Source organism: Podarcis muralis, chromosome 16 (assembly GCF_964188315.1).
Source record: "Podarcis muralis chromosome 16, rPodMur119.hap1.1, whole genome shotgun sequence".
Classification (NCBI taxonomy): Eukaryota; Metazoa; Chordata; class Lepidosauria; order Squamata; family Lacertidae; genus Podarcis; species Podarcis muralis.
The window spans coordinates 33,344,131-33,370,122 of record NC_135670.1 but is presented as its reverse complement, the minus strand read 5'-3'; the positions used below and the strand labels follow the sequence as shown (position 1 = coordinate 33,370,122).

The following is a 25,992-nucleotide window of genomic DNA, read 5'->3' as shown; positions in this document are numbered from 1 at the left end:
TTGAATTCAATGGGACTTACCCCTGAGTAGACATGTGTAGTGTTTCACTGTTAGTTGGGTTCTTTCCATTAAACATTTTACACTATATTGACATTTCCATTGGAATCTAGATGAGCTCTCCTATGGCAGCAATCTAATGACCTGTTTGCTCCCATCAAGACAGTGGTGGTTATGCAGTTCCAGAGAACTAGAGACACTGACTACGTGAGCAGATATCTGCCCAACCTCCTGCCCTCCAAGCGTTTTGTACTACAACTCCCATCAGCCCCAGCCAACATAGGCATATTCAGGGGTGATGGGAGTTGTAGTCTGAAACATCTGAAGGGCACCAGGTTGGGGGGAACCAATGGGGGAGGCTTCTTCTCCTGCCAGTGGGAACTACAAGCCCTCCCTCCACTCAACAGGCCTGTAACAATGATGGACTTTTTGCCCTTGTATGGTGATTGGATTAATGAATCACTTTTGCTGGTACCCACTTCGTTTTCAGATTTCTGCCTCCAGTATCTTGAGGATTGGTCTGTCCTAGCATTGTTGTTTCTTGCATACATTGGCATCTACTGTTTTGGGGAAACTGAATGGTCCCTGCAAACTGGGGGTGATGGGAAGGACTCAGAATCTTGATGGGATTGGTTGTAGTATTGAAAGCACCAAATTCTTGGTGTCTCTATACATGAAGCAAAAAAAAGTTATGATTTCATTCCAGGATCAAGCACATGAAGGTTTTCAGCTGTGGGGGATGAAGCTTTTACCTTAACTTTGCTTTGTTAGGAAAGAGAGAGAGAAAGCCGCATAGATTTCCCTTTCTGTAGCATTAACTGTCTCATATAAAAATAAATATTCTTTGTAAAATAGATTCAAAATCATCTTTAATAACAATCATTGAAACCTAAGAGGTAAGTGTATTGGAGTTGCTTTACATTCCTTCATTATAGACATGTTTTAAAAAATGGCCAGCAGCTCTTGGACAGATTTTTCCCTAGATTTTCTCATGCACCATTTTTCTTATTTAAAGAAGGGTTCGTGCATATAAGGTTCTGTCAAAGAAGTTGATGATTTAATTGAATTCTGACTGCTCTGTTTTTGTTTTATAATAGCAGGCGCATGCAGGGACTCCAGTAACAGGAACTGTGAATACCATAGAAATTGAAGCTTTTAAGAGACAACAGGCACTTACATCAGCAGGTATGGTTCCTTTCAGTGGAACATTGATCATCCCTTTCGGCTATTAACACCAGGACCATCTTAAATCTAGTGCTTACTTTTTAAAAAGCGTGCTTCAGTGTGACCATGTGGCCTGTTCATTGCGATGGGAGCTTTGGCTTGTGCCATGTGCTCCTCCCACAGCCAGTAAGCTGGATTTCACATGGGCATGGTGTGCATTTGAGCCAACTACTGCCCTGATGCTGTACTTTTCCACAGTAGAGTTGTAGATAAACAGAAAGCCGAATTTAAAACTCACGGGGCATCTTTTTAAAACACTGTAACCTGAACCCCTTCCACTATACCCTGCCGTAAATGGAATTTGAATATCACCAGATTCGTCTAAGAGACCCCGAATTGAAGTGGGCCGTCATGGGATGGTTTTTCAGCATCCAGGTGTGACTTCAGGAGTCCCTCTTCAACAACTCATGCCAACAGCACAAGGTACTGTGTTGCCACATGCCAACCGCAGATTAATTTAGCAAGGGGGGGCGTTGGCACCAGAAGCAGAAACCTCACAAAACACAGCCTTTCTGAGATCTCTGGTTCTACCATATGCTTTCCCCTTGTAAATTAATATTTGGTGTGAAATGCCTCATTCCCTTCGAAGGAGCTGAGTGGTAGGCTCCAGTAGTGCATGTGGGTCTGGAAAATGGCCACGCGAGTTGATGCAGAATCATTCACTTGGGAGTTTTCCAGTTTGCAAGAAGGGTGGTTCTCTTTTAGAGGTTTTTCATTTTAATTCCACATTAGTTCTTGCATTTGTGCGTATTTTGTTTTGTTTTTGCTTACAATTAACCATGTCAACAACATTTTAAGACCATAGGACATGTAGGTGACCATTTAATAAGGTTGTTTGTGTTGTGTTGTGTTGTGTGTACGTGACTCATGTTGGAAAAAACCATAAGATTTTGTGCATGGTAGATTGATGTTGACCGAATTTCTTACTGCGGTTCACCAATGCTAATCTTATTTTAAGTGATGCTGTAAGTGTGTCAAAGCAAGTACAGTCGTACCTCTGCTTACGTATCCCTCTGCTTACGTAAACTTCAGGATACGTAAGTGGCAAACCCGGAAGTATATTTCTGAATTTTTGCCGCATGAGCAGAAGCGGTCCCTCCGGTTGCAGAAACCTCAGGATCCGACCGGCGCTCCGGAATGGATCCCGTCCGCAACCGGAGGTACCACTGTAAAGAGTTGACTTTTATCTCCTTGACATGCTCTGGTGTCCTACGAGTCCAAAAGCCTTGGCTTGTGTAATTCAGCTCTTTCCATTATTCTTCTTGCTTGCAGGTGGAATGCCTCCCACCCCTCAAGCGGTACAGCTCACTGGGCAGAAGCAGAGCCAGCAACAGTATGACCCCTCCAAAGGGCCTCCTGTGCAGAATGCGGCAAGTCTCCACACTCCTCCGCCTCAGCTGCCTGGGAGGCTGCAGTCAAGCAATGTCCCCCTCCCGCCTCTCCCAGCGACCCTGCAGCTTACGCAGCCGCCACAGCCGCCGATCACAGACTCTCTGGCGCAACCTCAGATTCACGTGAAGGCCCAGTCGCAAAGCGTATCAGTTGCCGCTGCCGTGCCTCATGGCCAAGTTCAAGTGCCACTTCAGCAGCAGGTTCAGTCAGCGGCACTTGTACAAGGGCAGATAACAGCCCAGGTATCCCAAGCACAAGCTCCAGCACAGCAACAGGTATTTGGGCAGGAGCATGTGAAAATGTAGCCTTGGTGGAAAGTCTATCCCAAATGTTTATTTATCTGTGCAATCTCAGGAACTCCAGCCTGCACTTCTACAGGCACCACACTGTTTCCATTCTGCATTTGCAAGAAGTCATCCTTTGGTGTGGTAGCATCTCTACTTTGCAACTCCCTGCTTGTTGATATCAGGCAGGCACCATCACTGTACTCCTTTAGACTCGCCTGTTGAAAAAACATTCTCTTTCAGCAGGCCTGTTAGACACATGATTTTTTTAAAAAAATCAGATGTTTTATTGTGTTATTTTTAGACTTTTTTTTACAGCTTTGAAATGTTTCAAATGTGTTATCATTTTATTTTTTTGCTGCCCTGAACCCCTTTAGGGAGGAAGGGCTGCATATAACTTGAATGAATACACGGAAAAGTAAGGGTCTGGAAGGCCCCATCCAGAAATATATAACTGGCCAGTCACATGTGTGTTTTGCAGCTGACCAGCTTGTTCCTTTTTATGGAGGGTAAGCGGTCATGCAAACAGGCTTCAACACAGGGGTACCACTAACAGAATTATTTTCTATTCAAGTGTGATACCAGGATACAAAATGCACATGGTGCACACACGTGGAAATGCGCACATGTGTGATGTCAGCTGCTTGCCTTCTTAAAAATATATGCAAGATGGGCAGCTGATCATTTTCCAGTCACTGCTTACATCAGGAGAAAAGCAGCTAAAATGCACAGGAGTTTATTTCGGATATAATACACGACTTGCATACTTTGTTCTTACACATCTAGGTGCTCATAGGTGGTCTAGATTTGAACATTTCTTGTGGTTTGCTCCCCCCCCCCCAGGTGAAAGCTGAAGTTAGAACCAGGAGATTTATTGGGGGGGGGTGTAGCTGACATTGTCCCCCAAACTCCCCTGCTTTTCATGTTTTATGGTTACAGTTGCAGATGTTAGAACCCAAACCATGTAGTCTGAACCCCTGAATTGGCAGAGAGTTTCAGTTGGCATGCTTACTGCAACTTAAAAAGCTATAAATGAATAAATTCATGAGAACAAACATCTTTAAGGTGAATTGACATTTGAGGTTTTATTATCTTTTTTTATTCTGCTGGAAGCTGCCCAGGGTGGCTGGGGAAACCCAGCCAGATGGGCGGGGTATAAATAAAATGGTGATGATGATAATGATGATAATAATTTGTGTTACTTACATGTGTATATTTGTGCACCCAGAGTGAGGCTAATCAAGATTAAGGATGTCTCAGTTCTCAGTGGCTTCCATTGACTTCCATAGAACAAGTTAAAAGGATGCTGCTTTTGGGGACGATGAATGCAAAGGCCACCCTCAGTTTCTGACATTGGGTGGCATGGCCTTTACTTGTAGGTAAACTAGCTCTTGGGATGGCGCTTGCTTGTGTGCTCATATTTGCAATACAAAGGCATCGCACCAGGCACCTCACAGGCTAAAACAGCTGGTGTTTCCTATGTGCTGTTGTAGCTGGCTACAGTAGTATTTTCTTTGAAACAGCCTGGTTTGCATAATTAGGCTAATATTTGGTTGGTGTGTCTTTGTATCATACTGTAATGCAAATGGCAGCAGTGTCTCACTGCTGAATCCCTTTCATTTGGTCTTTTTAACATGGATGTGTGCCTTTCACAGGCAGTGACCCCAGCGCGACCTTTGGCAGACACCGTCCAAAATTCCCAGCGTCTTCCAGCAAGCGTGCTTCCTCCTACCTCATCCAACCCACCAGCAACTGTTTCCAACGTGGCACCGCAGAGCACTTACCCAACACAAACCAGTCGAACTTCGCCAGCGACAAATAAAGCAACTTCTCCTATTGCTTCCAAGCCCCCAGGCTTGGCTGTGACAGCAGCACCAAAGATTCAGAGTCCGGCTCAAAATACAACAGTTCTAGCACAGGACAGCTCCCAAGAGAAGCTGGCAGAACAAGTTAAGCTGGTAAGAAAACCCACTGCACAATCCAATGCCAGAATTCCCAGTATGCACACAGATTATTCATTTTTTTAAAAAAGAGAAGCTTTGAGGTGATGGCTGGATTGTTTTGCTGCTGCATGAGAATATTTGCAATATCATCTGCCTTACGATTAGCGGTAATGAACAAGGAGACCCTTTGTTAGCGTAGTTGAGTTTCTCAGAACAATCACCCCTGATTGCAGATCAAAAGCAGAACTTGGGTTTGTCCTCTAGCTGTGATTTGATTCCAGACAGTTGCAACGGTTTCTTTTACCATCCCAGTTAGACATAGCTCAGGAAAGATTATTTTAGGTGCCTCTCTTTCCACGGGTTTCCTGATCTTTTAGATAGTGGCTAACCACAGGGCACCCATCTCAATCCTGATAAACTGATAAGTCACCACAGATGCCAGTCTGATGGGATGGGGCATAAACTGCCTAGATCTTGCAGTGTGGGAGGTGTGTTCTTTCTAGGTATCCAGACATAGCATCAGCTGCCTGGAAGTCAGAGCAGTGAACTTTGGCCTATGTGCCTTTAAACCCTTTCTCTACCAATGCCATGCCCTGGTGAGGATAGAAAATACAACAACCAAGGCCTATGTGAACAGACAGCAATACCCGGGCCCAACACTCTAAGCATCCAGACCAAATCCCTTCTCATCTGAACAGAGGCCAGCCTGTTGCCCATATTGGCACAGCTCATAGGACAAATTTTATTACTTGAGTTTCTAAACTATGGATCTGGGAAAGTGGGCCTTGCCTCAAGAGGTACTTCAAGTGTGCTTCTGCCCTCCTCTCTTGAATTTTTTTTTGCCTCTCCAGAAAATGCAAAACCACTTCACTTTCCCATGGTACTTTTTCATTTGAGCAGAGAGCATAGATGTGTTTCACTCTACCGGGCTGAGGGGCCTCCTGTATGGCTTTATTCCCATCTTCTCCGCCTGTCCAGAGTGCTGAGAGAGAACAAGCTGGAAAGGGCTACTCTGTGTTTCTGGTTGCCCCTCAATGACTAAGGAGGCCTTAGATTTCAGAAATCTCTGTGAGTGTGACATCTCCCCCAGTCCCACTTTCCTAGGGTCCAGTACTGCTCCCAGATCCTAGCTGATTGCATCCTGGTGACTGCATAGTAGGCTCTCCTCAATTTTGGAGGTGTAGCCTGTGGAATATATGAGACAACCTGGAAGGCCTTCATAAGATGCTTCTGCTGAAAAAGCCTGGACTACTAAGATCTCTTCAGGGTGGCCTGGACCAGGGACTTGAGCCCAACAGCTTATACGAGCAGGCTTCATATCCCTCTTCCATACTGTGAAATAAAGGAATCCAGCCACATTTACAACCCTCATTTAGTCCATAGGTTATCTTGGAGTCTTCAGAGGGTCCTCTGAAACTCTCCCATTCGTTTTCTTTGAACCTGATAAGGAGGTGCCACTTAACTACTTGCTTTGAAGGTAGCTTTTCTGGTGGCCAATAATTGCAGCTCACAGAATATCTGAACTGGGGGTCCTATCCGTGAGTAGTCTACACTGACGGAGCCATCCTGTGGATGTATTCCTGAGGTGACCTCGGCCATCCATTTTGTGTAGGAGCTGATTCTTCCATAAATTGACCTGATACGTCATAAAGCTTAACATTACAGTATATTCCCTACTTTTCCTGGGCAGAAGGATTACTTAACCCATTACCTACTGAAAGTGTTCAATCCAAAACAGAAAGGTCATTCATGACAGATGCCCATTGTGCCTTTCTATTTAAGTGGGCCTTTTAATCCAACTTGTTTCCATTCAGTGAGCTGTAACCCCTCCATCCCCTGAAATATATATCATGACAATGCTTCAGGTAGCTGAATTGCCTTTTCACCTGTTGCTGTTGATGTTTTCTTTGGCCTGTTGGAAGCACAATTTATTTCCAACAACACCCATTTTTATTGCTTGCTTGCTTAAATAAGGAAAACCAAGTCCATCAACGAATAGCAGACCTGAGGAAGGAAGGTTTGTGGTCTCTGAGACGGCTGCCCAAACTTCAAGAGGCTCCCCGACCCAAATCTCAGTGGGATTATCTCCTGGAAGAAATGCAGTGGATGGCGACAGACTTTGCTCAAGAAAGGAGGTGGAAGATGGCCACTGCTAAGAAGGTATTGTTGTGTTTCATTTGTACTGTATTGGCAAAATGTTGTTGTTAATTAAATTTATGTACCTCCCTTCATCTAAAGATCACAGGGTACATTACAACATAAAAACTCAAAATAAAACCACAAACTACTTAACATTAGAATCAAAACAATAACACCCCCCAGACACATTTAAAAGGCCATAGATTGGGGTCAGCAAAGTTTTTGTGGCTTGGGTCAGTTCATGTTCCTGCAGATGCTGCGGTGGGCCATAGTGTGTGTGTGCGCGCACTCGCATGCGCGAATGCTATTTCCGTTGCTCCTTCCGGTGCAGCGGAGGTGTGCGCAGCTTCCCATTGGTTGCAGGAGTTTCCTATAGCCAGTGGGAAGCTGGCCAGCATCGTGGAAGGTGGTCTCCGCTCTGCTCCGCACCAGTTTAGTGCGGCACACGGGAGCCATCCGAGTGGGAGGCGGGGGTCCATGGGCCAGTTAAACGACCCCCATGGGCCTCTTGTGGCCTATGGGCCTTAGGTTGCCGACCCCTGCCGTAGATTGTTTAATCAACCAAAGGCCTGGTTGAAGAGGAACATTTTTGCCTGGTGCCTAAGGAGATGTAATGCAGGCATCAGGTGAGCCTCCCTGGGAAAAACATTCCACAAACGGGGCTCCACCACATGTCCTCTCATGGAGTGGGCACACGAAGAAGGACCTTGGGTGATGATCACAGAGTATGGGTTGGTTCATATGGGGAGAGGCGATCCTTGAGGTATTGCAGTCCTGATCTGTTTTAAGGCTTTGGGGGTCAAAACCAGCACTTTGAATTAGGCCCGGAAACTGATTGTCAGCCCGTGCAGTCAGGTCAGGATTGGTGTTATATGCTCAAAACTGTCTTGTGCCAGTGAGCAACCTGGCCTCTGGCCTTCTCTGTGGCTGTTTCCAGACATAGGAACTTTCTCCCTAGAGCAGCTATAGACTGGCTCCCTCCTTACTTTTCCTTCTGCTGGCTGGTGAAGGCTTACTTGTTTCAACAGGCTTTAGGGAACTGACTGCTTTTAATGAAAGTGCCGGTGCCATGCTGCTTTTTTGTAATTATTGATATGGTTTTAATAGATTTTTAAAGTATGTATATAGTTTTCATTTTATCAGTGTTTAATTGCTTTTTAACTATTGTTTTTTTACTATGTTTTTAGAGGTTCTTATTTTTATCTGTAAGCTGCCTCGACTCCCATCAGGAAAAATAATAGTAGTAGTAGTAGTAGTAGTAGTAGTAGTAGTAGTAGTAGTAGTAATAAATTTGCACCAGCGTTGGTTTCCAAACCATATTCAGAGGCAGCCACACGCATAACATGTTGCAGTAATCTAACCTAGAGGTTACCAGAGCATAGACAACAGAAGTTAGGCTATCCCTGCCCAGTAGGGGTGCAGCTGGGCCACAAAGCTGATGGAAGGCACTCTGGGCCACCAAGGCCACCTGAGCCTCAAGTAACAGCATTGGATCCAACCTCTACAGCTAGCGTAGGAATAGCCAGGTTCTGTTCTGAGGGACTACACTGTTTTCCTGGGCATGGCGGCTCTTTTGCCTCGCAAATTTAGGTTTTCTGTTTTTTATTTTCTTAAAATTTCTCCTGTGCTTGAGTATAATGGAGGTTTTTCCTCCTGGTTGTGATATTGAAATTCCTGGTCTCCCCTAACAAATGGTTAACACGATTGTTGTTAATATGGCGTAAGCCCTCAAATGACTTTTGTTAACAAAGAGCAAAGCCTGTAGTAAGCTCTTAATGCTGGGAAAGCTTAAGTGACAAGGAGGGCTCAGTGTCCTCCATGCTAGGGAGCTTCTGTTTCAATTTCAGAAGTAACAGTGGAAACCTAGTTTTGGTTTATCCGCATCCTGTTACGCTTGACAAAGTCTAATTCCTTTTCCAGAAATTGCCTGTTTCTGCCTTCACTTGGCAGTTTGCTTTTCAGTCCCACAAAAGTGGAGCCCATAACCCACCCCCAGTGTACATGAAAGCTCCCAGGTTCAATCCCTGACATTGCCAGTTTAATTTATTGGGTAGCAGGTGGTGTGAAAACCTTTTGCTTGGGACCCTGGAGAGCCACTGCCAGCTACAGAAAACCAGCCTTCCTCAATTCGGTGCTCTCCATATGTTGTTGCACTCTGAGCTCCCATCAGTCCCAGTCACTGTGGCTAATGGTCAGGAATGTTGAGAGCTGTGGCTCAACAACATCTGGAGGGCACCAGGGTAGGAAAGTCTGGAGCAGACAGTACTGAAATGGATGAACAAATAGGCTAACCTGTAATACAGCAGTTTTCCTGGAAGCTGGCTACTCGATAATTAGATATGCTAAAATGGCCATGCACATAGTTGTAAAAAACAAAAGTGTATTGGCATGGAAAAGAATCCTTTCTCATTGTCCGGTGATTTTATTTTTATTAGATGGTTCGGACTGTGGCTCGATACCATGAAGAAAAGAAGCTTAATGAAGAGAGGGCCAGGAAAGAAGAACAGAACAAGCTGAGGCGCATTGCTGCGACGATCGCGAGAGAAATAGAGTATTTCTGGTCTAATATTGAGCAGGTAGTGCTTTCCTTTTCCTTAGCCACTCAGCAGTCAAGCGTTATTGGTTTTTAAAGCTTTATGCCACAATCCTTCAAAATAAAACCTTGCGTGGAAATAAGTCCTGTTGTGAACCCAGTGAAACTTAACTTCTGAGTAGACATGCAGTATACATTGCATTGCATTGCATTGCATGTCATATTTAATTATTTGTTTAAAATATCAAATACTTCATTTAAAGCATTTTAACCTCCTATTTGAAGGCTCTTTGAGTGGCTTCCAGAGATTAGCAGTAAGGCAGTCTCTTTTACCACCTTGGCTCTCTTAAATCTTCTCCATCTCTTGTTTTTTTCACTGCCTCCTGAAGGGGGGAGCAGAGTGAGCTGCTGTTAGCTCCACCATTGCTGGTGTGGAGGGTTGCAGTATATAGAGGAGTACAAGGAGTACAAGTAAAAATGCCCTGAATTGTAGGATACAACCGCCTTATCTCCACTAAGATAGTTTTAAGATCTTCAGTGTTAGCTGATTGTTCTGTCTGTCACATTTCATACCCACCTTTAGGTTGTGGAAATAAAGCTTCAGATTGAATTTCAAGAGAAAAGGAGAAAAGCATTAAATTTAAAGCGACGACATTCCAGGAGAGGTAAGAATTTATACTTTTGGATTGCTTTCTGCAAACAAGGCCGCTGCATAAATTGCAGGATGTGTATTGTTGCTCAAAGATAGAATGGTGTAAATACCTTTGCATTCTGCAGTTCATTTGGAGATGCCTTAACTAATTAAAGGTAAAGGTACCCCTGCCCGTATGGGCCAGTCTCGACAGACTCTGGGGTTGTGCGCCCATCTCACTCTAGAGGCCGGGGGCCAGCGCTGTCCGGAGACACTTCCGGGTCACGTGGCCAGCGTGACATCGCTGCTCTGGTGAGCCAGAGCCGCACACGGAAACGCCGTTTACCTTCCTGCTAGAAAGCGGTACCTATTTATCTACTTGCACTTTTTAAGGGTGCTTTCAAACTGCTAGGTGGGCAGGAGCTGGGACCGTAGACGGGAGCTCACCCCGCCGCGGGGATTCGAACCGCCGACCATGCGATCGGCAAGCCCTAGGCGCTGAGGATTTACCCACAGCGCCACCCGCGTCCCAAGCCTTAACTAAACAACTACCCTAATTGCTTGCTCTCCATGCTGTTCCTACTAGTGCTGCCTTAATTTTTGTTTATTAAAGGGTTAAAAAATTTTTTTAATACAAACTTTAAAGGACAGGCAATGCTAAGTGTTTCCCTTACATTGCAAGTTATAGACAGTTTTTTATTCTTCTATATTTGTTTTAACATTTTATATTTCTTGTATTTGCATTGTGAACTGCGAAAGGTTCACAATGAACCCTATGGTCTCTCAACAGATATTCACCTTTACTGTGCAAGAGTACGTAGCATAGGGTCCTTTCTGATTTTATGTATTTATTTTCCCCTTGTTTCTAGGAAATATAAATGTTAGGCTAATAAATGCAGGAAGTGTTTAGTGACTTATAAGAGGCATAACACCTAACGATTTTACAGGTAAAGATGCAAGACATTTAGAAGATATTCTTATGGACAAAGAAACAGACGTGGTAAGATTATCTATAGGTTAATGGCTTTTGCAAATAACAAAGTATTTCATGGAGTCCCCTAACTAAATCCCATGGGATGTCAGGTGACACAGTTTTTGCACACTATTTCTCAAGAGCTGACAATCAGCTGATCGTCAGTGCTGAGGAAGCCCTGCGCACCCAAACCCTACCTTTACCTGCCATGCATCTGATCATATACAGTGTCAAGTGTAGGGCAGGTGAAACAGCCTTGCAGGAGTCCTGGTGGGCCTCATTAGGCCTGCAGGTGAGCGGTTTTCCAACCCGGATTTATAGAGAGAGGCCCATATAGATGTATCCTTTTCCTGTCCTCTTGACACATAGAAGCAATGTGTTTCAAAGCTTGGTTAGGATCCTCACAAGGTTTGATTTGGAATAGTGAAATGTAGCAAGAAGCATGGGCTATGTTGATGGCTCTTAGTTTTCCAGCTGTCAGTCATGTCATAAAGTTGGCCCACTTTATGGATGGGGCTTGGATCTTACAAATACCAGGAAATATGCCTGGGTTGTAGGAATCTTTTTGTCTTCCCTTTGATGAAATTAGCAGGAAGAAGTAATTGCATTTTGACTTTAAACTTAGGGAACCTTGTTTCAAACAGGAAGCGTTAGGTAGAGGTCTCCTCTAGATATTACTGTGTGTTTGGCATGTATACCAGTAATTTCCTTGCTGCTTTTAAAATTTATTGGAAACATTTATATGTATTTTCAGGGGCCATGGACATCTGGAAGAAAAAGAAAGGCAAGCACTTCATTGACAGATGATGAAGGTTGGTCACTTAATATACAGTGGTACCTTGGTATACGAACTTAATCCGTTCCTGAAGTCCGTCCTTAAACCAAATCCGTTCTTAAACCGAGGCATGCTTTCCCTAATGAGGCCTTGCACTGCCGGTGCCCTTCCACCGTTCGGCTTCCGTTCGTAGATCGAGGTAAAGTTCGCAAACCGGAGCACTACTTCCTGTTTTGCGGAGTTCGTAAACCGAATAGTTTGTAAACAGGACTGTTCGTAAACTGAGCTACCACTGTAGTAATTTTCAACTCCACTGTTTTAATCTTAGCTTATCTCACCCATTTCTCTGTAAATCTGATAAAACAGACTGCACAAAATGGTGAGGTGTGGAAAGCTCCTGTTCACGATGCTCCATTGCATCCCCCTTATCTCTAGGTTCCCCACCAGGTCAGTCAGAATTCTGTGGCTACTGAGCATGCTCAGTCCTCACTGGGCTCTTATAGGGGATGGGGATTGTCACCTCAAGGTATTCTTCCTAAAGATTTGTTGGTACTTCTGCAAACCTCGTGAGTTCCCTGACCCTGTTGATGTCTCCTACTTGTCCATGGATGGTGCCATTTTGACTTTGTAAAGGATTGGAACTCACATAGTTGCCTTTCAGCCATACAGTTCCCAAGGGTGGCTTAGAATAATTTAAATTGCTATCACAATGGAAAAACCACGCCAGAAACCCAAATAAATTAGTGAATTTTTAGAGTGGAAAGAAAGGGAGAGAAATGTACAGCTTAAAAATACAGAAATCTGTTAAATGCCACAAAACTATTGGTTTGGAAACTTCAAGTGGTACAGAATTCAGGGGCTAGTTTGCTCACTGGGGCAAGACAGTTTGAGCATATAACTCCAATCCTGGCTCTGCTGCGCTGTCTGCCAATTAGTTTCTGGGCCCAACTCAAAGTGCTGGTTTTGACCTCTAAAGCCTTAAATGGCTCAGGACTGCAATACCTCAAGGACCACCTCTGCCCATATGAACTGACCTGGACCCTGCGATTATAATCTGGTCCTTCTACACGTGCCCTCTCCATGAGAGAATGGGTGGTGGCTCCCCACTGTGGAATGGTTTCCCCAAGGAGGCTTGCCTGTCACCTTCATTACATCTCCTTAGGCACCAGGCGGAAACGTTCCACTTCAAACAGGTGGAACAATATGGCCTTTTAAACGGTGTGTGTGTTATTGTTTTGTTTGTTGTTATGGTATGTGGTTTTTGTGTTTTTCTATTTTAAACTGCCCTAGGATCTTTGGCTGAAGAGTGGTGTATAAATTTAATTAGATGATGATGTATGTAGAATATGACCATGAAGAAGGTCATATCATCTCTGGTAGCTGCCTGCCTCATCTTTGAAGGCACAAAGACCTGGAACAGGTCCTCGAATGAAAATCTTGATCCAGGTGTCCTCACCCTTTTTTGGGGCCTGGTGGCACATTGCGAAATAATGAGAAACTGTTATAGGCACCACATAATGCCCATTTCACTTAAAGGAATACTGGTCATGTTCAGAGAGACACTCCTCAGCAGGCAAAATACCACATGTGCTCCCCCCACATAATCACAGACAACTTCCTTTGCAGCAGCTAGCTTCTCTGAAGCAAACCAACAATATACACACCACTACCACATTCATAATAAAAATAAATAAAAATAGGCATACACAAAAAGCAGGAAGCATCCCTTCTCAAAAAGCAGCAAACGAAAGGTCAGGGAAAACACCACACCCTAGTTTCCCCTCCATTTCTCAAACTTACTGGGTAATGGCAGCATTACCAGGAGTTTCAGCAGGAGGGTGGAAAGCTCAGATTCCTCTCCAGCTGCCCCACTCTCTCCCTTTCCTTTTAAAAACGTGAAGGGAAGAAGGCAGGGCAGCTTAGAAGAAGAAGAGTTTGGATTTGATATCCCGCTTTATCACTACCCGAAGGAGTCTCAAAGTGGCTAACATTCTCCTTTCCCTTCCTCCCCCACAACAAACACTCTGTGAGGTGAGTGGGGCTGAGAGACTTCAAAGAAGTGTGATTGGCCCAAGGTCACCCAGCAGCTGCATGTGGAGGAGCGGGGAAGCGAACACAGTTCACCAGATTACAAGTCTACCGCTCTTAACCACTACACCACACTGGCTACATATTGTTTTCCAGCCAGTTCAGTTGTTGCCCAAGTTTAAAAATAAAAAAGTTCCAAACTTTAAAAGGTTTCAGGCTTAAAGAGAATATCAGCAACTTAGTTGGTGCTAAGGGTAAGTGTGTGTATATATCTGGGGGTGCTGAGGGGACCCCAGCCCTTAGAGTTGGAGCCTACAATAGATGCTGGTCCCTATTAATGGCAGTGCAACTTAGGTGAATGTATTATGAATGGGTGTATCTTTAGCACTATGTTTGATTTTTAGTTCTTTTTACAGGGACAGGGTGGGAGGGCTATATATTGTAATGCTAAAGGTGACAAGCTGAATCTTTTGCCAGCAACATGCAGCTTCCTACATTCAACTTGATACATTGAATTTGTGTTGTCTTCTAGTTGAAGATGAAGAGGAAACCATCGAAGAGCAGGAAGCTAAAGAAGGCAATGTCAATCATCAAAGTGAGCTATCCACTTTGGCAAAGGAAGGTGAGTCCAAAGACTTCTGAATAGCATTTCCACTGAATGACTGAGAATATATCCCTTTCTCTTTGCATACTGCTTTCAGCTTTAGCATCACTGATATTCTTGTTGACTTCTTATATATTTTGAGAGGTGGTAGGCTAGACTCTTTTGGAGTTCAAAACGCTTTCCAGTTCATGTGTTGGAACATGGCACAGATAAGAAATGCATGATGGTCTGGTTCACACATAGAGAATGGTTTACTGTGAACACGCTGATCTTTATGTTGTTTCATTCCTCCCTGCTAGTGCGCGGAGAAACAAACCACAATCCTGGGCTTAGTCTTTCATCTGCACCAGTGAATTCTGGTTTGTTTTGCTCCAAACAAACCATGGCTGGCAACCCAAGAAGAAACCTTGACTTATCACTATGGTTTGTTTTGTGTGAAACAAACCATAACCTCCGGTTTGGACATAATTCTAAGTTACTGTGTGTGTGTGTAGCGAAGGAGGTTAGTCAGGGTCAGGAGTCTTTCTCTCTACCCTCCGCCTCCGCTTCCCATCATCCATAGATGCTCCTTTGGTTAGACCTGGTCATACTACTCCATATTGGTTTGAGCACTGATGAGACCAGCTGTGGTAGGAGCATGGAGATCTAGTTGGAAAAAAACCAAGAGAGGTGATAGGGAAGGAGTGGTGTGACATACTCAGAATGCCCCCGTGGCTGAGAAAAAGAAATCCAGAAGGAGGCTGAACCACCTTCCCCCTGGTCAGACTCTGCATCTGTGAATGAGTCCTCTTTTTCCTTTCCCAGCCCTCCCAGTGCCTGTGGGAACTCTGCTCTCTGGTGAGCCCGGGCATATAATCTCATTTGTGATCTTAATTAAATTGAAGCTTGAGAATGCAGACAAAAAAAGTCTTTTCTGCTCTAGAAATGAATACTTAAACGAAACATTTTTTAAAAGCGCTCTGTTGATGTTTACATGAAAGCCTTGCGTGGATGTTAATTAGGAAGTACCCTTTTAAAAATAACATTGTTTAAAAAACACACGACAAAATGGTTTTTGTCGTGCTCAGCTTTGGTGCTAAGTGACTGCAACGGCATCACACTTTGCTTTTTCAATCTCATTCAGCTGAACTGTCATTAGATGATTTGGTGAAGATGTATGAAGGTGCCTTTGCCGAGAATTTTCACTGGCCCCAGCCAAAGCTTGAAGAAGAGACTAGTGAAGAAGGTATATTTTGGTGGCGTTTCATTCCAAAATGCCATTGAGCTGCTCTGACCTTTTTAGGGGGAATGTTTTGCATCCACAGTTCCGCAGATGTGTTTTGTTTTTTTAAATTTAAGTAGCCTACCTTCATCCTGTGTCCTTGGGATGGTTAATATAATAATACTTCATATTTATGCAGATCTTTAGAATTTTCAGTGGATGCTGTCTAGTAATCCGTGCAACAGCTCTGTCAGGATTATAATCCTTTTATCGCAGATGATGGGTGGAATTAAAGCTGAGTATGAGAGCCTTGTTTAAGGCCACCTAGTTGCAACCTTATAAATTTGAACTATAAGGGCATATTCATTCTTAAACTGCTACAATACACCAACAGTGTATTTGCTCATGCTTTAAGGTTAGGAAGGTTGCAGGGGAGGAAGACAAAGGAGAGAACAGAATTCAAAGCATCTGTAAGCAATTAGCAATCTTTCCTCAGTTATGCATGTTAACAGGGATTGGACGTACTCATGTGCACAAGATCCCTACAGTCAGTGTGCATTTGTCCCATGCATTTTTGTTTTGTTGGTGGCTGCCACAGGAAGTGACCAGGCTGCGTTACTCAACAAAGCATGATTTCTTCCTTTTTTTCTCAGTGGTAGGGCAGTGCGGGGTGTGTGAATGTGCCGGCCTTTTCCAAAGGCCCTTTCACAATTCTGCTGTTTAAATTTTATTTTGTTCTCTTGACTGTTTTGTTTAGAAGTGCAGCAACTTGTAAGAGGTGAGTTAGTCTGAGAAAGACTGACTTTCTCAAGGCCACCCACTGAGCCTTGTGGAAGAGCATGGATTTGAATCCAAGACCAGCTCTACCCTATATTTCCTGACAGTGGAACGGCTTCATGCTGTCTCCTGAAGGCCTGCATGCTGAGATGGAATGCCAAATAAACCAGGCGGGGTAGATAACCTGTGGTCCACTTTCTGGACTCCCAACTTCCACCAGCCCTGCCTATTGGCTGTGCTAGTTGAGCTGTAAATGGAAGTTGGTCTCTCCAAAACATATGGAGGGCCACAGGTTACCCTTTCCTGATCTAGGTCACTGGGTTATTGTTTATGATCCCATTCTCACCTGGATTCACTGTCTTGGATTCTAGTATGTGCAGAAATATTTTAACGTGTCAGGTGTTATTCTGACGATTCTACCTGTGCAAAATTGATTGTTTGGTGTATTGTTTTGTCAGAGATGGAAGACCACACAGCTGAAAGGGAGAGTGTCCAGAAGGAAGTTATCCTGATCGATTCTCTCCTTAGCATTGATCAGTATAAGGGCGCTGAGAGAGCAGTTCCTACTAAGAAACACGGGAGGGACATCGCAGAGGTAGCGGCTGCAGCAGAAGCGCTTTTGCCAAAAGGCAGCGCCCGGATCACAACTTCGGTAAGTATTTTCTGTTCCATTTGTGGCAAACAGTTGACTGCATGTAGAGATGTCCCCACCGCATTCTTGCAGTGCAGTTCTAAACTCATTGGCTCAGAAGTGAGACCTGCTATGTTTAACAACACTTTCCCCCCAGATAAGTGTGCACAAGATTGCTGCTACTATCTGCTGCTTTCTTCTTGCAACACCCGCCTCCCCGAATCCATAGTTGTACAAGTGTAAAAGTGATCTTTAGTTTGAATGCTCAGCAATCTTACAAAACTGTTTCCTCCGTGGAAGCCTAAGAATTGATATGAAGGTGTCATTTTTGTTCAATTGACCATTTGAGTGCCCCTGGAATTCCTTTAACATTTGTATTATGAAAGAATTCTGCAATGGTGGGGGTAATGCTGCTAGATAGAAAGTGGCGGTAGGCTAAACAGAATTGCCCCATATTTTAAAAAACAAATATCCACCGGCATCCAAGACAAGTTCTTTGTGAACTGCTGGTTGTCCTGTGGAGGAATCTTGGAAGTTTTTAAAGTGTGGGGCTGCATGTCATTTTGTTGCAGGTTAAATACAACACTCCTCCCCTCTTGTACGGGTCCCTTCGAGAGTATCAGAAGATCGGATTGGACTGGCTTGCCAAGCTGTACAAGAAGAATCTCAATGGCATTTTGGCAGATGAAGCCGGGCTTGGCAAAACGGTGCAAGTTATTGCTTTTTTTGCACATCTGGCGTGTAATGAGGGTAAGCCTGCCCTCTGCTTTGTGGCTACTATTTACTGAAATGGGAAATGGTCCAGGGCTGGCTTTCATGCCAGCGTTGGGCTCCTCAGAAGTGAACAGCTCTCCTACATCCCTCTCCTTCTCTTCCCTTTGCCAGGTGACTGGGGCCCTCATCTCATTGTTGTTCGGAGTTGTAATATACTGAAGTGGGAGCTTGAACTGAAGCGATGGTGCCCTGGGTTGAAAATCCTGCTCTACATTGGCAGCCAGCAAGAACTTCGAACAAAAAGACAGGTACAGCACTCTAGATATTTTTAAAAAAATAATTCAACATCTGACGGCTGAGCAAAATTCCACCTATATTTCTCATTCATTATAGCTATGCCCCATCTTCCAGCTGAGATTGGCTCAGCAAGCAAGTAGCTTAGAAAAATTTAAAATCCAAAATATATGTGCAATATATTGGGAATAGTGTATGTACATGTCAGGGTGTTTTTGCCCCTGGCAAATTGCCTGTAAAGGAGGAGTGGGGGAGCATCAGACCTGGCAGACAAATGTGTCCCTTCAGGCCTCTAGCCTTTGGAAATCTCCGCAGGTCAGATCTCCTTCCCAGGGCTCAATCCTTAACTGGATCACTGCGTAGTTTTCCTTAGCTGGAATGTCTCCTTGAAATCTGTTAATGCCCCTTGCTTGCCTGGATAGAGGATACAGAAGGGTGTGTAAGTATGTGTAGAAACTAGCATGCTGTACAAAGGCAAAAATTCACATTCGTTGCCCACTTTTGTCTCTGGCCATGCCCGCCACATACAATTTGCCCCCAGAGGATTGCAAAGAAGGAAAAGTGGCCCTTAGGCTGAGACAGGTTCCCTACCCATGCACCAGATGGATGAAGCAGATTGACCTGGGCTGCTGAATAGCAAATGGTGCTAATTCACAGAGATAACCGCCTTCCATTGACCTGAAGGCCCCTGTCGTGAAACACAGTCCACATTCCACAATCTGTGGCTATGGACGGTGTGGCCATGAAGCTCACTGGGTGACCTTGGGTCAGCACTGCCTCTCAGCCTAACCTACCTTGCATGGTTGTTGCGGGGATTAAATGAGGAGCAGGAGAACCATGAGATCCTTGGAGAAAAAGGTGGGATATAAGTGCAATAAGTAAATAAATTTGTTGCATTTATATCCCCACCACCACCTTCCTTAGAGTTGCTCAGAGCAGCACTTAATTCAGTATTGGTGGATTTGCCTCCTCGCAGGAGATCCCCTGTAGTTAGACCAAGAGGAAGGGTCAGTAGTTCAGTTGTAGAATTTTTCTATTGCATGCAGAAGGCCTGGAGTTCAATCCACAGCATCTCCAAGGAGGGTTAGGAAGGTCTGAAATCCCTGGGAGCCCCTGTGTGTCAGTATAGACAAGACTGAGCTAGATGGACCCAGCATAAGGCGGTATAAGGTAGCTTCCCATGTCCCTGTTTTATCTATGGAGCTGCACACCTCAACAGGGACTTTGATTTGTGTTTGCAAGCTTATTTAACACCAAATTATTTAGCCCTTGAGGTAGCCAGGACTTTTCTCTTCCTTGCTCTCAAGTCAGAATCTTGAGAAGGCAGGCAAGATGAGCATGATTTCTTGTCCCGAATCTGGGTGTTTTTCGCTTTCCTTACATTCGCCAGGGGCCTTAGCAAGAAAATACAATACGAAGATATGAAGGTGCCTTTATTCTGTAAGACTTAACAGTTCATTACTGTGATTGGCAGTAGCTCTCTTCAAGAGCACCGGCAAAGGTCTTTCCTAGCCTTGCTGTCTGGTATCTTTTCAGCTAGGGAATTTTTGAAGCTTTTCCAAAACTTTTCCGACACCGTGCTTCGCAAGACGAAAAAAATCGCGAGACGACAAAACTCGCGGAACGAATTAATTTCGTCTTGCGAGGCACCACTGTATTCACCACCCGCTTGCTCTTCATCCATCTTGCCCGCCTGCTGCCACACGTATAACTGTACAACAGAGAATTTATATACTTAAGAAAATTGACTTAGTCATCAGAGGCCTTATTCCAGCAGAAAATATTGTCAGCGTGAAATTTCTTCCTTTTGATAAGGCCCAAAACAGAGTCGTTGTGACCTTTAAGGACTGTATGAATGCCCTTATTTTGAATAAAGCTATAGGCTTGGGAAGTTCTGTCTTCTGCCTGTAAGTTTTGACAAGTATAGTCATCTCCCTCCCTCCTTCGTTTTTTGCAGGAGTGGATGGAACCCAACCGCTTCAATGTGTGCATCACATCCTACAAGCAGCTCTTCAAAGGCCACCAAGCCTTCACAAAGATGCGGTGGAAGTACCTCATTGTTGATGAGATGCAACAGATCAAAAACATGACGGAGAAACACTGGGAAGCACTTTTCAGTCTCCGCAGGTCTGACACATGTGGAAGTCTTGCACCTTGCACTTCATAGTGCTTTATGTTGGTCTAGGACAGTGGTGGGTAGCCTGTGGTCCTGCAGATATTGTCGGAACAACTTCAGTTCCCATTATTCCTAACAGTTGGCCATGGTGGCTGTGTGATCCTTGTTTGGACCAGGAAGAAATCTGTGGGTTGAAAGGGGGGTGAAATTGCTAAATGGGATATCCCAAGTACAGGTGAGCACAGCATTCCGTGCCACAGGACACTACTGTCTTACACGAGAGGTTGGAGTGCAGATGAGCATAAGCTGAAGACTTTCTCCCATCATACTGAGTTCTCAAAATAACATCTAAGGCCAGGGCCAGATTATATCTTTGCCATGTGATTGTCTGTTCTGAAGCCAGCTGCAGGGAGATAGATCTGGACCACAGCATGTGGAGAGGGGGCGTGTTGGCACCTTTGCAGTCAAGTAGCAGCTGGGCAGTGTAATTTTTGTCGAGAAAATGGGAGTAGTAGTTGTCTTAGAATCATGCCCCACCCCACTTCAGTTCTAATTGGGGAACCCAACTGCAGTTGCTATTTCTAAGGGCAACCTGAGTCAGGCATAGATAATCACATGACAACTTTATTGTTAATTCCTGGTCTTAACTGGGACCTGAATGTGTTTCCTTTTTACCTGTGTGGGGTTTCCCCCCCTCTTGATTTTATTTACTAGTTCTAGTAAATTGCTAGATGGACACCAGTGGGATAACTGTCCCTTCATAGCATTTTGAACTGTTCTTCACAGCCAGCACCGCTTGCTCCTAATCGATACACCTCTGCACAACACATTGATGGAATTGTGGACCATGGTGCACTTCCTGATTCCAGGAATCTCCAAACCTTACCTGGATTTCCCAGTAAAAGCAGCCAATGAGGAGAATCAGGATTACTGCCACAAACTTGTCATCAGGTTACACCGAGTGAGTGACCTGACTTTCATCTGAGCGCATGCATGGACCTCCCAGCTTTGCTTTAGCAATATGGTTTGATTTAATGAAGACAATAGTTATGTTAACTTTGGTTTTTCTATTTTCATTCCCCCCCAGATGATCCAGCCGTTTATTTTGCGAAGATCGAAACGAGATGTTGAAAAGCAGTTAACCAAAAAATACGAGCATGTGCTTAAGTGTCGGCTTTCAAACAGGCAAAAACTGATGTATGAAGATGTCATTCTGCAGCCAGGGTATGAGATAGGCAGCTTGCTGAACATGTCGGCCATGCAGTTCACAGTGCAGAAATGTCAGATTGCGTTTAACGTGCTAACCAACTCTTTAGCCACCTTCAAATAATAGGATGTAGTTTAGTTGTAAGCACCCGCACAAAAAGCCTTGTTGCTGCTTTATTCCTCCTCCTGTGCAAGCTGCAAAATGAACCAGGAATCACAACTTCATGTTGCATTCAAACTAGGATGTGTGGTTGAGGACTTCTAAATGAGCCAGATTCAGAAACGTGGTTTAAAAATTGGATTCTGAATCTTGCTCGTTTGGGAAGCCTTTAACCAAACCTAGGTGGTTTGCATGTGACAGGAAAGTATGGTTGACTAGTGGGTTCCTGGTTTGTTTAGCTTCTTGCGTGAAAGGAGGAACAGATTGGCTGCAAAGAGCACACATAACTCATGTATATTCTGGCATATTCAGTCAGGATTTAGTCAGTGTATTGTAGCAAGGGTTGGGGGGGGGGGGAGGAGACCTAGCTACAATTTTAACGTAGCTTTTAGAACTATAATTGAATCGTGTGAGTCCCGGGCAACACATGCCCAGAATGAGGTAGAATGGGCTGCATCTCTTCAGTTATCAGGTGTGGAGACTTGCAGTATGGAATGTGTACCTGTGTTAAAGATGCCGTCACTACAGATCTAGGAAGAGTGCCCACTGTTGCAGCACTGCTTAAGCTAAGCTGCTGTGGATCTGATTAGTGTTTTGATAGGAGGCTGCCTTGTGTCTCATGTAAGCTTCTTTGAGCTTTCCAAAGAAAAGTGGGATACAAGTACTGTGTAATAAATTAACGTTTGAGAATCTGCACCACAGCCATAAAACACTGGTTCAAGCGATGAAGGATGTTTCACGGGGCTTTCTTAACATTTGATTCAAGTTGACATGCTTCTTTCCTTTGGCAGAACCCAAGATGCTCTAAAAAGTGGGCATTTTGTCAGCGTTCTTCACGTTCTGATGCAGCTGCAGAAGATCTGCAACCATCCTGATCTGATAAACCCTCGGCTCTCCAGTTCCTCCTATGTCTCAGAGACACTGCAGTATAGAACTGCTTCGCTGGTCTTAAAAGCACTTGAACGTGACGTTTGGAAGGTGAGTCAAAGAGTGGACAGGGATTGGGAAGCCGTGGCTCTGCGGATATTCTTGGACTCCCATCAGCCCCTGCCAGTATGGGACAAGGATGATGGGAGTTGTAGTTCAGCAGCATCTGGAGCAGGGTGGTCCAACTTTTCATACCAAGTGGACTGCAAGAGTACTTTGACATGGAACCTGCAAGCTACATACTGCCTTGCGTGTGCAGTGACGGGAGGGGAGAACAGCAAGACCAAACTTTGACAAGCTTGTAACTCTATTTTAAAAGAAGAAGAAGAAGAAGAAGAGAGATTCATCTGGCACGACTTGTTTTTGTGAAACCCATGCTGGATCTTAGTAATCTCAGCATCCTTTTTTAAGTGCTCACAGACCGACCATTCAATTATCTGTTTTATGACCATTCCTGCTTTACTCAAGGGCATTGTAGAGGGTGATCTTTACAAGCCTGCTTCTATCTATGCAGAACAGCATAGCATCTTCATCAGATAGTTAGTAGCACAATGTTGGGAACTGGCCTCATCTATAGAATTCAGTGGCAGTCACTCAGAGATCAGGATCCAGCACTCTCCCTGTGAAGATTCACTGTTGCTTTTAATACAGAAATTGAAAACAATTTCTATTCAGGCAGCCTGTCACTTTTTAATATTTTTTAATTAGGCCCCTCATTGACTGTTTGAATTTTTGAATGTGTGGAATTGTAATGGTGGTTCATATAATGTGGTACGCTGCCTCGACAAGTTTGTCTGGAAAGGTGCCCCCCAAAATACTTCAAGTAACTAACTTGGTGGGTTTTAAACATTTAAATTATTATTTCATTGATGTTTCTTGGGTTTGTTTTGTTTTGTGAACAGAAGAGTAGGTTATAAACGATAACGTCGGATGAGTGGTACTAATGCTTTAAATTTTTCTTTGTCTACCTGTAGGATACGGACCTGAGTCTCTTTGATTTGATTGGGATTGAGAATAAAATGACTCTGTATGAGTCACAAGTGCTGCCAAAGCAAAAAGTGACCAGAAAGCTCATTGAGGAAATATACACCTCTCCTCTACCTCCCCCAAGGCCTAATCCAGTGAAGTTGAAGCCAAGCAGGTATGCAGCTTTTAAAACAAGCCTTGAAAACCCATTTAATTTGAGCAGCTATTCAGTTGAGGCACTGAGCTGGGCATTCGACTGTTTAATGGCTTATGCCTCTGCCTCTGAAGGGAGGAGCCCCCCCCCCCGTGTGCTCCCAAAATGTACTCCAGAGTGCTGGGGGGGGGGGGAGAGTCTTGTGGAGCAGATGCAGAGGGCGAGGTACAGATGGGAGGAGAGGAAAGGGAAGCTAACATTGAGAGTAATGCAATTAGTTTACATTGGTTTTACTGAGCATCCTGCTGGACTGTGAAATGATTTTAGACTGCTGTTTCTAATGGTTTAGTTTTATTGGAATGAGGCTTTGGGTTTGTCTCTTTTTAATGTTTTATTTATGTTTGCAAGCTGCATTCAGAAATGCTTTGCCCTAAAAGGCAGTATGGAAAAATGTTCTAATAAACTGGGACTCAATTGCACATATTTTTCATTGAGGGGGGCAAAGTGGTGTCTGTTCCGTTCTTTAAAGTTTATATGTTTGTTGTGCACTGCCTTGAGTGACCTGTGACTGAAAGGTAATTTGTAAAAGCTACTTTCAAAACATTCTGTTTACTTTGATGATAACCACGTCCCATGTTGTACTTTTAAGCTATGCAAGTGCTTCTGTTCTGTTGTCCAAAACTGTAATAAAGAACGAGGTTTTGCTCAGTTTTGTTAGTGTTGTGCTTATGGAAGGAGGTAATAATGAAGTAACGCCCAACCTTTTCAGGTTGTTCCAACCCGTTCAATATGGGCAGAAGCCTGAAGGCAGAATTGCGGCTTTCCCCAGTGCTCAAGTGCAACAACGCACAGTGACAACAGCTACGGTGGCTCAACAGGGGCAAGTGCGTGGAAGGTCACCTGTAGCTACAGTGTCTGCAAATCAAGGTACGAAAGGTATTGCCACTCTAGTTTTCTTCTGGGTCTCAGATTGTCATATACCAGTCTGATAAATTGAAATTGTCCTCCCACCTGACTACAAGTATGGCCGTTTCTTTCAACTAAACTGCCAGGTTATAGCTGTGCACTGAGTGGATCAGGGTGAAATTTAACACAGTTGTCATGGTGTAAGTGCTTCCTCTCAAACTCTGTTCATCACTCTTAACTGTGTTTACTACGCCATCGGAAAGCTGCTCAAAATAGGTTGACGGGGAATTTTTGTGTGTGAAATGCGAAGTATTTGACTTAGGTTTGCTGCCTTCCAACCTAAGCAGGGTCCTGTTTTAGCAGTTTGAAATTTGCTCTTAGTTGCATGCAGTTGTGGTCCTCAAAATGTGAGGTGAGCCTCCCTGAGAAGAGATTTAAGCTATGTCCTGACCACACCACTTTTTTGTGGGTGCTGACCTTTCCTGCAACCTGAAAAACGATGCACCATAGACTTTTGCCTACACAACAGTTCGTTTTGAGATCAAGCGGAGACCACTCCACGATTTTTCACGAGCTTCTCTCTGAAAGCTTTTGAACCAGTTAATGGGATAAACATACTACTACGATAACAGTTCTTTGGGGGCTATGCCAATATTAGGATATGGTTAGCGAACTGTTTTTTTTTTTTTTTTTAATGCTTTCCCATGGCAAGAGCTCCTTTTCGCATTGAGAAAAAGGATTCTAGCCTAGTCTGTTTGCTGATGTGCTAGTTTTCCATGTGCAAGGAACCCTTGAGGTGGGAAGAACATTAAGGCCTCTGAATACCAGTTGCTGGGAAGAGAGTTGTTGTGCTTGTGGGTTTCCCATAGGCACCTCGATGGCTGCCACGAGAACAAGATGTTGGACTAGATGGGCCTTTGGCCTAATCCAGCAGGGCTCTTCTTAGGATGCTAATCTTAAGTATGCCGTTTTCACCTTCACTGTCCTGGAAAGAAGGATACCACATGCATTTTGGCGGGGAAGATTTCTAATGCAGGAAATTCAAGCCTGCACTCTTTTTGCTTGCAATGTCCTGGAAGGCTTGCACCATATTCCTCCACTCCTCCGGTGTTTCTATCAGCTTGGAGAATGAGCGTTGTAAGATTTTATCAGCCTTAGTTATACTGGCAGTGGGGCGGGGGCATAATTCCAATTTGTTCATCGGGATCTTTGATTTTTGTATTAGATTTTGTCCGAGCAGCTCATCTTTGGCACAGCTCAAGAACCCCACGTCCTACAATACTAACGGCTGTGGAAACAAACTAATAGCCGGTTGATGATTTTGTGACCACCTAAAGTTGTGTGTGTGTGTGTATAATGAGCAGGAGGGCCTAATTGATAACACATGGAGTTTTTCATGACTTCTGTGACCCAGTTG

General features: G+C 44.2%; 1 protein-coding gene across 26 annotated transcripts in view; it reads left to right on the top strand.

Annotated features, from left to right (window-relative positions):
- The window catches only part of EP400 (E1A binding protein p400), a 72,334-nt gene that overhangs the window by 9,913 nt on the left and 36,429 nt on the right, over positions 1–25,992 (top strand). For 20 of the 26 annotated variants that reach the window (XM_077920303.1, XM_077920296.1, XM_077920302.1 and 17 more), the window contains 20 exons: positions 1,095–1,182; positions 1,537–1,644; positions 2,494–2,888; positions 4,553–4,855; positions 6,815–7,000; positions 9,415–9,555; positions 10,096–10,177; positions 11,091–11,143; positions 11,871–11,928; positions 14,452–14,541; positions 15,647–15,748; positions 16,960–17,153; positions 17,705–17,882; positions 18,018–18,154; positions 20,098–20,267; positions 21,043–21,217; positions 21,344–21,480; positions 22,414–22,600; positions 23,524–23,690; positions 24,439–24,605. In XM_077920303.1, the coding sequence (XP_077776429.1) occupies positions 1,095–1,182; positions 1,537–1,644; positions 2,494–2,888; positions 4,553–4,855; positions 6,815–7,000; positions 9,415–9,555; positions 10,096–10,177; positions 11,091–11,143; positions 11,871–11,928; positions 14,452–14,541; positions 15,647–15,748; positions 16,960–17,153; positions 17,705–17,882; positions 18,018–18,154; positions 20,098–20,267; positions 21,043–21,217; positions 21,344–21,480; positions 22,414–22,600; positions 23,524–23,690; positions 24,439–24,605 (3,118 nt within the window). The remainder of the gene's footprint in view (positions 1–1,094; positions 1,183–1,536; positions 1,645–2,493; positions 2,889–4,552; positions 4,856–6,814; positions 7,001–9,414; positions 9,556–10,095; positions 10,178–11,090; positions 11,144–11,870; positions 11,929–14,451; positions 14,542–15,646; positions 15,749–16,959; positions 17,154–17,704; positions 17,883–18,017; positions 18,155–20,097; positions 20,268–21,042; positions 21,218–21,343; positions 21,481–22,413; positions 22,601–23,523; positions 23,691–24,438; positions 24,606–25,992) is intronic. The other 6 variants (XM_077920301.1, XM_077920294.1, XM_077920290.1 and 3 more) reach the window with 2 other exon arrangements.